This window comes from Aptenodytes patagonicus, chromosome 3, assembly GCF_965638725.1.
Source record: "Aptenodytes patagonicus chromosome 3, bAptPat1.pri.cur, whole genome shotgun sequence".
In the NCBI taxonomy this organism is placed as follows: domain Eukaryota; kingdom Metazoa; phylum Chordata; class Aves; order Sphenisciformes; family Spheniscidae; genus Aptenodytes; species Aptenodytes patagonicus.
The window spans coordinates 42,801,690-42,814,299 of record NC_134951.1 but is presented as its reverse complement, the minus strand read 5'-3'; the positions used below and the strand labels follow the sequence as shown (position 1 = coordinate 42,814,299).

At 40.6% G+C, this 12,610-nt stretch overlaps 1 protein-coding gene across 3 annotated transcripts in view; it reads right to left on the bottom strand.

Moving 5' to 3' along the window:
- Positions 1-4,300: 4,300 nt before the first annotated feature.
- Positions 4,301-12,610, bottom strand: part of ORC3 (origin recognition complex subunit 3) — a 39,872-nt gene continuing 31,562 nt past the window's right edge. For 2 of the 3 annotated variants that reach the window (XM_076333192.1, XM_076333194.1), the window contains 6 exons: positions 12,390-12,475; positions 11,811-11,908; positions 10,754-10,895; positions 6,873-6,989; positions 5,665-5,744; positions 4,301-4,443 (listed from right to left, as the gene is read on the bottom strand). In XM_076333192.1, the coding sequence (XP_076189307.1) occupies positions 4,338-4,443; positions 5,665-5,744; positions 6,873-6,989; positions 10,754-10,895; positions 11,811-11,908; positions 12,390-12,475 (629 nt within the window). In that variant the 3' untranslated portion in view covers positions 4,301-4,337. The remainder of the gene's footprint in view (positions 4,444-5,664; positions 5,745-6,872; positions 6,990-10,753; positions 10,896-11,810; positions 11,909-12,389; positions 12,476-12,610) is intronic. The other variant, XM_076333193.1, reaches the window with a different exon arrangement.

The window sequence follows — 12,610 nt, the reverse complement described above, 5'->3', positions numbered from 1 at the left end:
GCCTTTTCAAAGGCTTTTGAGTCAAGTAGAAATGGGTAAGATTCAATAACTACTGAATTCTTGGCACGACATCTTGTGGTGGCCCCATTTAGAATATTTTTGCAATTTGTATGTAACTGCAGTCTAGCCAAAAGCAAAGCAAGCTGAGGACAGTTAATTGCAACTTAACAGAGTGAAACCAAAGATCTTGGTTAACCTGTTTTTAAGGTAGTGATGTGTAAATTCTTTTCAAGCGGATCTCAGTTACTGTGTACTTAAAAAGCAGCATGTACATCCTGACAGCATGTTTTTGTGTGTAGATGTGAAAGCATATAACCATAAGATTATTCAGCATTTTTCAAAGTTGAAAAGGAAGGAGATTCAAGCAGTCTTGTGTGCTGATGCTTGAGATCTGCCCGTGTACTCTGGAACAGCAAGACCATTAGCAGGTTCTGGCTAGAAACTGCGTTTCGTGAAAGCTCTCTTCATTCCTGAGCTGGGACTTGGGAACGATTTAGCTCTATGATTCCACAGTGGGGAGGAAAAAACCAAGGCTGGTAAAGTATTAAGAGTTTATGCTCTCATTGTGAACTGGTGTTCGTGACCTTTGTATTGGAAGCAATTCTCCAAGATGAAAAACGTGAGGATGAATGTTTGGCTTTTACAGGCACCTGGCTTATTCTTACATTCTTGTATTTTACTGCTGTTGTAGGCTCCAAGATAAAAGAAAAATTACCAAGTTTGTGTTTGAAACCAGTAGTGCAGTAGTGTAAAGAGGTGTCAAAGAACAGCATCTGTAACAGTAGAGAAAAATGGTAAACTATTCAAACAAGAGTTAACTTACTTTCAGGTCTGATTTTTGGCAGTAGTTTTGTTGAAAGACGTGGCTATTGACGAGTACAATACAGTTACCAGTTCAGAGGTGAGGCTTTACATTGTTCCCGTTTCAGAGCTAGTACCACAATACAAACATTGGCTTTTTGGTTTTCTGTCCTGTTCGCTTTCAATGAACGTTGCGGACAGAGAAGGCTTCCTGGAGAGGCCTGCAGAACATGTTATTACTATGCAGACAGTTGTAGAAACTAACATTTTAAAATTACATACACGTTTGCAGTTGAAATCTCCTGTGTGTGTATTTCAGATAAGGTATGTGAGGGTGAGTTTGGAATATTTACAACAAAAAGTAGTAAAATAAATCATATGAGAGGAGCCAAATGTAAAATTCATACTATATAGCAAGATTATCTGCAGATGAAAAGCCTGGTGTTACTAGACCCTGAGCGCCAGAATTCCATTAAAGGAGGAAAAGCACAAGGTGCTTTTTCATAGCTGTAGCGTCTGTGCTGTTACTGACGTTGGTTCAGAATTCAGCGATGTTAAGCTCTTTCCAGACAGCTAGGACTCCGACTGCAAAGTCCAGCCTCTGAAGAAAGGCAAACTAAATGAAATTCATGACCAGTTTTGTTTAGTTTGTGTTTTTAACTGTCCAACTTCCTACCCTCCTTGCTGAAGAAAATGAAATTACACAGTACTTCCTACGTAATCTTAGTCAAGTATTTCCCCTTTATACATCTTACAGTGGGAAGTGCCAAGTACTGAATTAAAGATTTGATCCTGAGAAACTGTATATAGCGTCGCAAATGTGACTTTAAGCTTCAAAATTTATTATTACTTAAAGGGAAGGAACAGCCATTAACTATTAATTTTTTTGTTTTAATGTCATATTGCCTGCACATTTGGGAATTAAAAGCCACACGCTGTTGAGGCTTGCTTCTCTTTATTTCCAAATATTTTGCCCTCAAAAGGTGTCAGTTAGATGGTGTGGGCTTATCTTGCATTGGGTAAGGTTAGGGGAGGGGAGGCTGCAGGCAGGTGGCAGAGGACAGCTGTGCAGAGCACTTGGCTCTGTGTCCTCTCGCAGATCAGCAAGATACTTGGCTGTTTTGCTGATCCCTTCCATTCGTCAAGTGTATTTGCAAGATAAATAGGTGAGGCTCAGGACAGAGGAGGGCTATTCAGCATTCCCCTCCTGCTGAAATGTCTCACTTTCCTCTCTGCTGCTTGAAAGCCTTGCGTATAAAGACTGCTACGATATAGGTGCCCTAGCTTGGTCTCTGGAGTGAAGAACGGTGGAATTTGCTTACCCCTGTGTCTTGGTGGAAGAGTGGAACTTTTGCAACTGCTCCACTGAGGTCCTCTGGGTTTCCATCGTTACATTTCCCAGGTTGTATGTTTAGGCAGTATAAAGGCTGATAAACTACTCGTCCTCCTCAGCCTCTTAATTTGCCTGGCAACACTTAGAACTGGGCCCTCCCTTAAGTACAGCAGGAGGTGTTACTGTGTCTCTGCAATTAGAGCAACGGGGAAATACATGACTCCTGCCCTCTCTGAGGGTATTTAAAACAAGCCTAACCTATCTTACATACATTCTTGGGTAAACAGCCTGGTAAGTTACAGGTTCTTGTAATAAGACTTCCCCCCTCCTAGTACAGATATGGTTTATGCGAGTGATTCGATATTCAGCCCTCCAGGCTATCATTTTCAGTTGTTTTGAGTAGGCTGAAGTGCCAGTGCAACTAAGTAGGAGCATCTGGATTCTACTGACAGCTGGACACGTGCACTAAAAGCAGCACTTAAATGCTTCAAATAGAAGGAAAGTGAAGGCTGTAGTCCTCTCACACTCAGCTGAGGAAGTCTGGGTGGTTTTTGGAGTAAATGCTGTAAATACAGTCTCTTACAATAAACTGAAGTAATCACCATTCAATTTTTAAGTAGGCTGGGAGGGACGAAGTCTGAACACTTCAACTGCGCAGCCCTTTCCTAGGTGGCAAGACTGACCTGAAGTCTCCACCCATGCTGCTGAAATGCACACGTCGCAGCCCTGGGGCTGGTTTAACAATGTATGGCAGACATGCATCCTGTTCTGGAGGGAAACGCAGCTTTTCCCTCTTGGTTTCTAAGGCTTTTTCCATGGTTGGAAAACATGGGACACTGACATCATCATAAACACGTTTGCTTCCCCAAACAGTCTGAGGGAAGTCGAAGCTTAATGGAGTTAAGATCTGCACTGTAGCTTTTGAGTGCCAAAGAAAAAAAGATTGGGCTGGTTAGGACATACCTGTGTTACTCTGATACCTGGAAACAGGTGTAGGTTTTTCTTACCAGCTTCCTTGGGGACCAGAACTCCAGCAATGACTGTGGGTTTTTTTCCAGCTTTTTGCCACAGTATTTTATTTGTGGCTTTTGTTACAGTATTGGGCACTGATCTGTGACTGGCTCTAGGCAGAGAATAGCAGCTCTTCGGTCTGTCCTGACCAAATCAGAAGCAGCTGTGAGCCATTCCAGTCCTGTTCCTACAAACAGTACAGAATTGGTAACCTGTACTTAGGTGTAGGCACTGCTCCGTGCTGGCAGAAGCTCAGAGAGCGCATCCTGGGCTTGCTTATTGTGCAGGGCCAAGTGGCTGAGAAGGTTTCTTTGAAGATCTGTCAGATAAGCAGTGCTTTAACACTCAGCCAATAGTTGTTATTTTCACACAGCTGTTTCCTTTGCTTGTGTACAGTACAAATCCTCAGCAAAGAAAAGTTAGTGTGTACTTTAGGTGTGGGTTTTACTACCTTCCTCCAGTGTGCATGAGTGCTATGTTCTCATTTAGTCTATGCTGACACAAGTTCCCCTGTCAGCAAAAGTCAGCTAGTACTAATCAACTTCACTAGAAAAAGGGAATGATTTAAACAGTTTGCATTTGCTCTTCGCAAAGAGCAAAAATTTGTATCTTCAAAATTATTCTGTCCCTTTTTCCTCCTCACGAAGGAGTTTTCAGGGAGTTACAACCACTTCTGGTTTGAAGGACATGCAGCAGAGGCTGAACATGGAAGCTTATTGTCTTTTTTAGCAGACTTTTTATTTATTTTTAAGTAAGTTTTATTTATTTTTAAGTTCAAGGATCTGGAAGGCATTTTATAACGATGACTCAAATCCTGTCAGCTTATAAGCAAGTTAATAATACTGCTTCATCACTTCTGTAACTTACACAGCCAGTGTTGTCCTTTTGGCTTGCTAGCCTGAATTATATCAGTATAGTGTTAAATATCACACATCAAAGAAGATGAAAACTGGCACAACAATACAGTATTTGGAACATGAGCATTAATAGAGCAGTACATTACACAGGGAGGCTGAGTATTAAAAAACAACATTGCTATTCAAGTCTATGCAGGCACTCAGAATGTATCTCTCAGCATTCAGTCATCATTGACTTTGACTCAGTCTGCAAAGTTAGCGAGGACCAGTTTAGTGGGAACACAGCCATTGCACAACGTTAGAAAGAACGGGTTTATTAAGATCTCGGTGGCACATTAACAGCCTCCCCATGTCAACCTTGCCACGTGGTCGGTTTTCCGCTTGCTAGGCTTTATGAAGCCTAAGAGTTCCAGTTCAGAAACAGCTCGAATAAAACGAGCACTGGGCATGTCAGTAAAGGAAACAGAGTACACCTTTCATGACACATACTGATGGACACACCGTTCTCTCGAGGAGGGGAAGATTTCTAAGTCATGGTAAGCACAGATTACACAAAATGTGGTGCTGCACACTGAAATTGTTGGAAATAAGGGCAGAGCGTGATTTGTCTACAGAAGCACAAATCTTCAAGCTAATCAGTATTTCTTTGCTACGTGCATATAATGTGGCAACGAAGGAAGAGTTCCTTTCCCTGCTGCTAAGAGAAGTTTAAAGCCTACAAAGATACTAATTTTGTAGTCTCTCAGAAGAAGAAAGAATTTATGCTTTCATGTCCCTTGACAAAAAAAGTGGGAAGATAGGTAATTATAGAGATTTTTTTTGAGGTCTCATAAAACAGCATCACCTTTTCTTTACTTGCTATTCACTCCACCTTTTTTGCTGCCTCCCTGACACGCAGCTATATATCCTTGAGTTAAACAGGGAATTTAGTTTTGTGTTAATTACCAGTGGAACTTGTAAAAAAACAAAAGGCCTTATACTAAAGGAAAGCTAGGTGTAGTATTAGAGCAGTATATATTCTACCTGTAGTTAAGCCTCCTTTTGTACAACTATTCATCTCTTCTCTGTGGCAGCACTACTGTTGTAGCCATGAGTTTTGGTTCTAATGCTCATCCTTCAAATATTTTGCAGACCTCACTTAAGAATCGGGACAAGGTGAAAAGCAGAATGGATGTTTTGTGGGAACTAAAATTCTCCGCTCTAAGGTACTAGAACTTACGGCTTCTACAGAAAGACTACTTTTGTAAGGGTTTCCTCTGCTAACGCTTCCATCTTCCTCATAATAAACTACTGTCTGTATTTCTCCATCTGCTCTCTAGGTCACAGCTATCCTATCATCTGTTCCCCAGTAATGGTCTCCCCCAATACAGCAGCTGTACCAACTCTCAGATGATTTAACCAAGTAGAATAGCTTCAACTTGTTTTATGGACTGTTGGTTCTGTTTCAGACCCAAACAGCTTCTCTGGACAAAAGCTGCTCTCTTACCTTGCCACCCCCAGCCCAGCTATTTCAGCTGATCTATTTCTGTGACATTTTCAGTACATTAAGGCTGTTTAAACGAGTTGTCTTATTTTTCTGAAGTTAGTTAGCGCACGTGAAGCCTGGTTCATTAATCCTGTAAGCATTTGAATGCCAAACTTGAGAGAAATGAGAAAGGATACTGGATAATATCATCCACCTGGTCTGAGGAAGCTGCATCTGCATTTGGTCCCTCAACTGCCATCACCACAGTTGAGAAAGCCTAGAAAGGGAAAAGCAGCACAGATTTAACATGTTTCATAGACAGACAGAGCTGCATATAAAATAATGAGCTCTGAGCTGATGACCACCACTCAGGAGGAATGAGATCTTGGAATGTTAACTCCATGAGAATGTCAGTTCAGCAGCAATCAAAAGAGCAAGCAAGGTTACACATTACCATGGCAGGAATACAGAATGAAAGACACCACTCTCTGAACCCGTGTGCCTGCATTTTAAATCCCAATACGGTTCTGGTCCCTGACCCATTCTCAGAAGAAATACAGAACTGAAACACATTCTCAAAGCAAGACTGCTTGAACATTCTGGAAAAATGAAAGAGTTAAGTTGGCTGTGAAGAAATCTATAAAATTGAGGGACAGCAAGAGGCTGGGTAGGAATCTTCTGTCCACTTTTATTGCCAATACACAAGACAGCAGCAAACAAAACATACTCAGAACAAGTAAAAGGCATGTCCTCTGCACTGCATGTAGTTAAGCTACAGAATTTCTTGCCAGAGGATGCTGTGGTTGCTAAAAAGTTACACCAGTAATGTAACCCAGGTAGGCTTACGAAATACAGAGAAACCATTGCCGTTCAGGAAACTTTAGAGCTAAAACATGATTGTTAGCTAGGGAGTATTTGGAGAACGTATCATATAAATGTATGTTCTCTTGTTACACTCTCTCTGCTTTTGGTCACAGTATGAGACAGGATATCAGGCTAGAAGGGCCTTTGCTCTTCCCTAACACAAGCATTCTCTCCCAGAGCTCCACACTTGCCAAGCAGCAGCACTTGCCTGTTTCCATAAAAATGTCACAGAATACTTAAAGGGGGGGAAAAAGGTAGCTTTGTGAAGCATAAAATCTGATCTGTGCCAAGCATAAAATAGAAGCAGAAGCAAAAGATTTTCATCACAGAGTAATAATGCTGGAACTAAATGATTCACAGTAGTCAGAGGAAGACTCTGTGGGCTGGTGATTGGAGTTACTGTGTGCTCTTGCACAGGAGGGACTGAGGTACGCAATGATTTAAGCTGTCAAAAGGGGCACTAAAGAAAAGCAGACTTGCAGCAAAAAGATGAATCAGAATACTGAAAGCAGGTAAAGGCACTGTTTGCATTGTTACATACCTCTAACCAATCAACGAGATTAATCAGTCTGCCACACTCCAAATGAAGCTTATACACTATGCATATGTCAGGGGCTTTATTAGAAATTCTTCCTCCATCACTTTTCAAAGCTTGATTCTGATGAAAAAAAATGAAGGCAGTAACTTTGATCAGTTTTTAATCTTGAACAATTTTAAGGGCTCGATGTAACATTATTTTGGGAAATTCACACGGTAGGTATTTTAACCAAATGTTTACTGTGTGTGTTTAATGGCAAGTTAATGGTACAAAGAAAAAAATAAACCCAAAACCCAGGAAAATAAGAAAACATACCATTTAAAAAACCCTAACAAAAAAACCCACCCAGCTACTTCACTCCTGGTGTTCCTTCTACAATTTTGTACACTTACGCAGTCTCTACTCTAATGAGTTATTATCTGATTAGGCTTTTCCCCAATTCTTTTGCTAGTTCTATTTACGTATCAGAGAGATATACTCTGTTCTGTGGATTCAGGAAAAGAAACTAGTCGTGATTTGCCTCAGACTGTACTATGTAGAAAATACAAGTGTCCCTTCCCCCCGTCCCCCCGAAAGGGAAGAGGAAGTCTTAGTACAGATCTATCAGATACACTAAAAAGCAAAATTGCTTCTCTCATCTCAGAGTTCTATCTTTGAAGTGTAACAATCATTCCTCTTTGGCTTGAAACTCGGCACCTATAAAGGCAAAAGTCTGATTTCTCCCAAACTATTTTCTATGTCAGGAAATTCAGGTCATCAGCACTGAACCATTTACTTGAGAATCAAAAAAGGCACTTAAGCCAGAAGCAAAAGTCTCTGTAGAGCTGCAGAAATTTACAGTATTTCATGTCAGTTCATTCCCCCCCCCCCCAATTTGCACTCTAAGAAGCCAGCTCTCTTAACATGAAAACAACCACTGCTCATTCCTTTCAGTTCATAGAAATTTTTGCTAAAATGCTTTTATATACTAGTAAAATATGCAAGTTACCTTTGGGAAGTCTATAAAGCCCTAGCAAGGATACCTTCATAAATAAATGCGTTTGAAGACGGGAAAGAATGTTGGGCAAAGAATGTAACTTTGCTCAAGAATCTCTAGCTTACCTTTCATAATCTCAATCCCTGCAATTTGTGAGACTCAGATTCAGTTTGGACTCTAGCACTTCTGAGACATTTCACAATTTCCAGAAAGCCTAACAATTTTCAAGTTTATTTATTCTGTACAAGGAACACAAAAGCTGCAGACGTTAGGTTAATGTCTGTCAGTTCAGTCCAGATGGTCTCCAGATAATTTCAGAGTAACATGGCTAAACCCTCAAAATGTTAAAATCCAGACATTAATTTACCAGACTATAATTCAGGAACGTACCATAATAGTTTCAAATACTACCGTGTTACTAACTGGCAGGATGAAGTTACACCTTCTGGCTGCTCTAGTGGCTCACCACTGCCCAGAGGGATAACCCTATGCCTTTCTCTTTTCCCCTCTGCTACTTCTCCTAACTCTGTGGCTTCCCACACGTTGCATTGATTTTCTAACCTTAAGGCCAGAACAGTTATCAAACCAAGAGAGGATGCAACTTCTAGAGCAACTGCACTCCTGGAACAGGTTCATCTGTAGGAATTAATATCTAGCTGGACCACACGCAAATGCCGAGAATGATCCAGGAAGATATTACTGATTGGCACTGCAGGGTCTCTGCCAGCACCTGAAAGAATTCATCCTCACTTGTGATAACTAGGCCAAGTCTTTACAGCATAGCAGGAGAGCTGCAGCTGCGTGCGGGGAAACCTAGCTTCCTGAGGTGGCAGCACACGGAAATAACTAGACTGACAAGCAGGAAGCCGCCCTAGAATGAGCAGCCAGTTGGGAAACCACCTGTACAGTACAGAGGTGCTGTTTCAGAAAGAGTATGGGAGTAGGAACAACGCAGAACACTGTTGATGAGGGGTTTCTCTTGCTTGATCCTGCCCCCAGACGCTAGACAGAGGACAGACTCGTACCTTGCCCTGGAATCAATGTTACTATCTTTCCCAAGGACCAAATGCAAGTATCCCCTTTCCCTGATACGGGAGCTTAATTGCAACTCGAGGATTTTCGTTTCATAGCAGTCAAAGTATCTTCATGGGTAATAGGGCTCATTCCTTGAGGTCAATGTGAAAAATTGCCCTTCTTGCCCAAAGTCAAGAACAAAACTTGCATGACCATCTAAACCCCAGGAAGATCCAAGATCAGATTGCCTTGTGCTGACACAATACTAAGCAGTGCCTTGCTGCTATTCCAGGTTACAACTTGTGGAATTTTCAAGGGATCAGTGAAAAAACAGAATTACACTTTTTTTGTGGTTTTTTTTTCAGGGTAAGTATGATCCTTGGTTCACATTTTGCTAAATAAATAACTGGACTGGATTCCTGTAAGAAATGCATCACACATTAATCATTTGCTTGTACTCCACTTAAGCAGATCCTTTTCTGTCCTAGCCTTCTGGAAGGAACAGCTCTAGAGAACTTTGCTCTGGTCACGGCCCAGGAAAGTACAAGCCATGCAGAAGTCATGGATCCAATTAAGAAAAAAATATTTCTTTGACTCACATGGATTAAAATGCTAAGCAAGGTACTCAGCCAATACTGCTGCTGTTAGAAACTATGCCAAACCTTCACAATCTACTCAGAAAACATCAGAAATATGTTAAAGTATGTCAAAGAACAAAGTGCAGGATGACAGAGGGCTTTAAATCCTGTCAACTCATAAAAAAGAATACTTATTAAACACATCAGTAGCTAAATTTTGCTAGCTCTCCTAATCTATATTTTTACAGGTTTTCTAAAAATATAAATTACTGAGGTTCATATTAGGCCTCTTTAATGGTAGCCCACTTGCTAACTACTGTTTTCACAAATAAGCTGTGTTTTTAGAAATAACTCCTGCACACAGCAAAACTGACAACCCTCATTCAAATAGAGGCACAGTGCCAACAAACCCAATACAAATCAGGCTGTAAATTTCAAAGACTGATCTTTATCAAGTATGGTTCCTGATAAGTGTTGGCTTTGACTCAAGTAACATATAATCACTCAGATACAGCTACAACCAATATTTTCTTCAAAACTGTAATCACATTTTTAAGGGAAATGTTAAGGCACGAGGATAACTCCAAGTAGCATCTATAATCAAGGACGAAACAAAGAAATGTATGTTCACTCCTTTTCCAAATCCCGCTCTATTCCTTTCTTTCGGTCATCCTGTGAATTTGATTTATGAAAGAAGTAGAAAAGGGTCTGCTTTTCTTCTCTACAAAAGGGCAGGGTTAACTAATAGAATCAATGACAATCCTTTTCTTGGACTCAGAAAAGACAGGATGTCAATACACAACAGATACTAAAATAAATGTAGAAGAGAAACAAAGGACTCCTTTAAATATGCTGTATTTAAGCTACTGTTAAATCACTCCACTTGAACAGAGCCTTCACCTTATAGGAAGTCTACACAGTGAGGACTAAGCACCAGCCCTGTAAAGAAGGTGTCTGGGAAGAGCCACAGACACTGTATTTTTCCCCATGGACAGTCATCCCATTCGTAATGGAGGACAAAATGACTTTTCTGCTACATCTACAGGAGAAAGAAAAGATCACGACTAGAACAAACCCTGGAGAAATGGATTCTCCATATAAAACTCTTTCCATAATTAGCTTCTTTATTTCAGCCAGATTCCCTAGCTCTTTGCAAAGTCCCCAGTTACTTATCAACACTAACTTGCCGGTTCTCTGCAAAACACCTGAATGTGTGCCAAGCTTCATGAAACAGCAAAACTAAGCCTTACACATCATCCTCATGTGCAGCCTTCAGAAACTACCCCAGCACCACAAACAACTCACTTGTTTCTTACCTTCAGGTAGCAGTATGGGTTATTTAAAGCTGTATGAAGTGCAATCCTCGGGGCAGCATTCAAGTGCCCACGGAGAACACTGGCTGTGTTGAAATATGCTATCTCATGCAGAGTCTTGTGGTCTGCAGGAACAAGGTAATTTCTGAAAAAGCAACATGAGGTATGGGGGAAGGAGGGGAGATACAAGCTTTACCTTAAGGGTAACAACAGAAGTCTACTGCAGTCAGAGACTACAAGAATGTATGTTTCCCAACGAGTACTGACAACTCTCTGAAAAAACGAGATGAACAGCGCTGAAATCAACTTTTAAGCAGGGAAGTCAGTTATTATCAACTCTACTTTTAACGGATTTAGCGTAGAACTCTAGCTGGGCCACTGACAAATTCAATAATAAGGGCGGCAGCTGAAATGGTAACACGAGTCACGTACTCTACTCCACAGATCTTGCTTATCCGTCTCGAGGCCTCCTGATGAGTCTCTGCTCATCTTTGTCTTCCTATTTGAAGTTTTTTTTCTTGGCACAGTCATACTTCTGTTAGCTTCTCTGCCTCCCCCGCCGCAAGGCTCTATAATTAACAAGTGCCTTCATCTCTTCCCCCACCCCAAGCCTTTCACATTTTCTGCTACAGAGCTGCCTCCAAAACCCTATCTGCTATTGCCTTGCTCACCGAAACAGTTCCCAAAATGGATAGGATATCACACTTGACATCTATACAGTTTCATAAGTAGAACAGATCAGCAAAGATTAGGGTAAAAACTCTTGCCTTTATTTTGTCACATATACCCAGTCCTCCCTCAACTTTTTTCTGTAGCCAAAATAGGTTGGTCAATTGATGTGCCAATTACTTCTGCTAATCCATGGAAAAGAGAATTTTTTTTTTTTTTTTTTAATTACTGTTTTTAGAGCCCTCATCAAAGAAAGAATAGGAAGGGGAAAAAAGTGTGTTTCATACCACAGGGACCAAGACACAATTTTGACAAGATTAACATGTTAGCAAAATTTCTGTTGCAACTTACGGTGCAAACTAAGGCAGGAATATGAAACGGGAAAGCTCACCTTACAAGACTGTCTATATAGTCAACAACTTCAAAACGAAGCATTTCAAACTTTGTCAGTTTCTTAGACCGCCTTGATTCCTTCAACTCCAACAAAGTCTTTAAAAAAAAGTGGTGCATAAAACTACATGGGAGGTAGTTATTCTCTGGAGAACACAATCTATATGTTTAACACGTATAATTAATTTTTGCTGGCATGTCTTCACTGATGATGTTTGACAGTGTGATCGTGCAGTTATTTTTATTTAGGCCAGTGTATTCAGTTCTCAAACTGGTAGGAGTTTGGGAAATTCAAAGAAATGTGTGTTAGGCAGAATGTGTAATTTACAAGTTAAATAAGAAGAAAACCCCTAATTTGCATTTTAAAATCCTAGTTTATGACAGGTATTTTCTATAATTTTCTGTGCATCAGGTGGGCCTGACATACATAGTTGGTACTTATTCATTCATTTTTAAGAAGAGTTACTTATACACAACCTTTACTCAGAGCTCCAGCAAGCTGGGAAGAACTAACCATGGACAATTACATCTTAAAAGATTCAGTTAAGGAACTAATCAGTAAAGCCTACGCAGGTCTAACCTTCTGAAGATGATAAAGGTCTGTCTTCTTCTGGAGCTCCTTTTGTGACGATACGGACACATCTCGTTCTTGGAAAGCTTCTGCTACTAGAACAAAACTAATGTTTGATATGTGGGGTAAACTTTTCCTGACTACCTATATAAACCCCCTAACCCAAGCAATCTGAGAAGTGTTCAGTTACGTGTTCACACAGACCCAAACACAGGCAGCTTGGAGTCTTG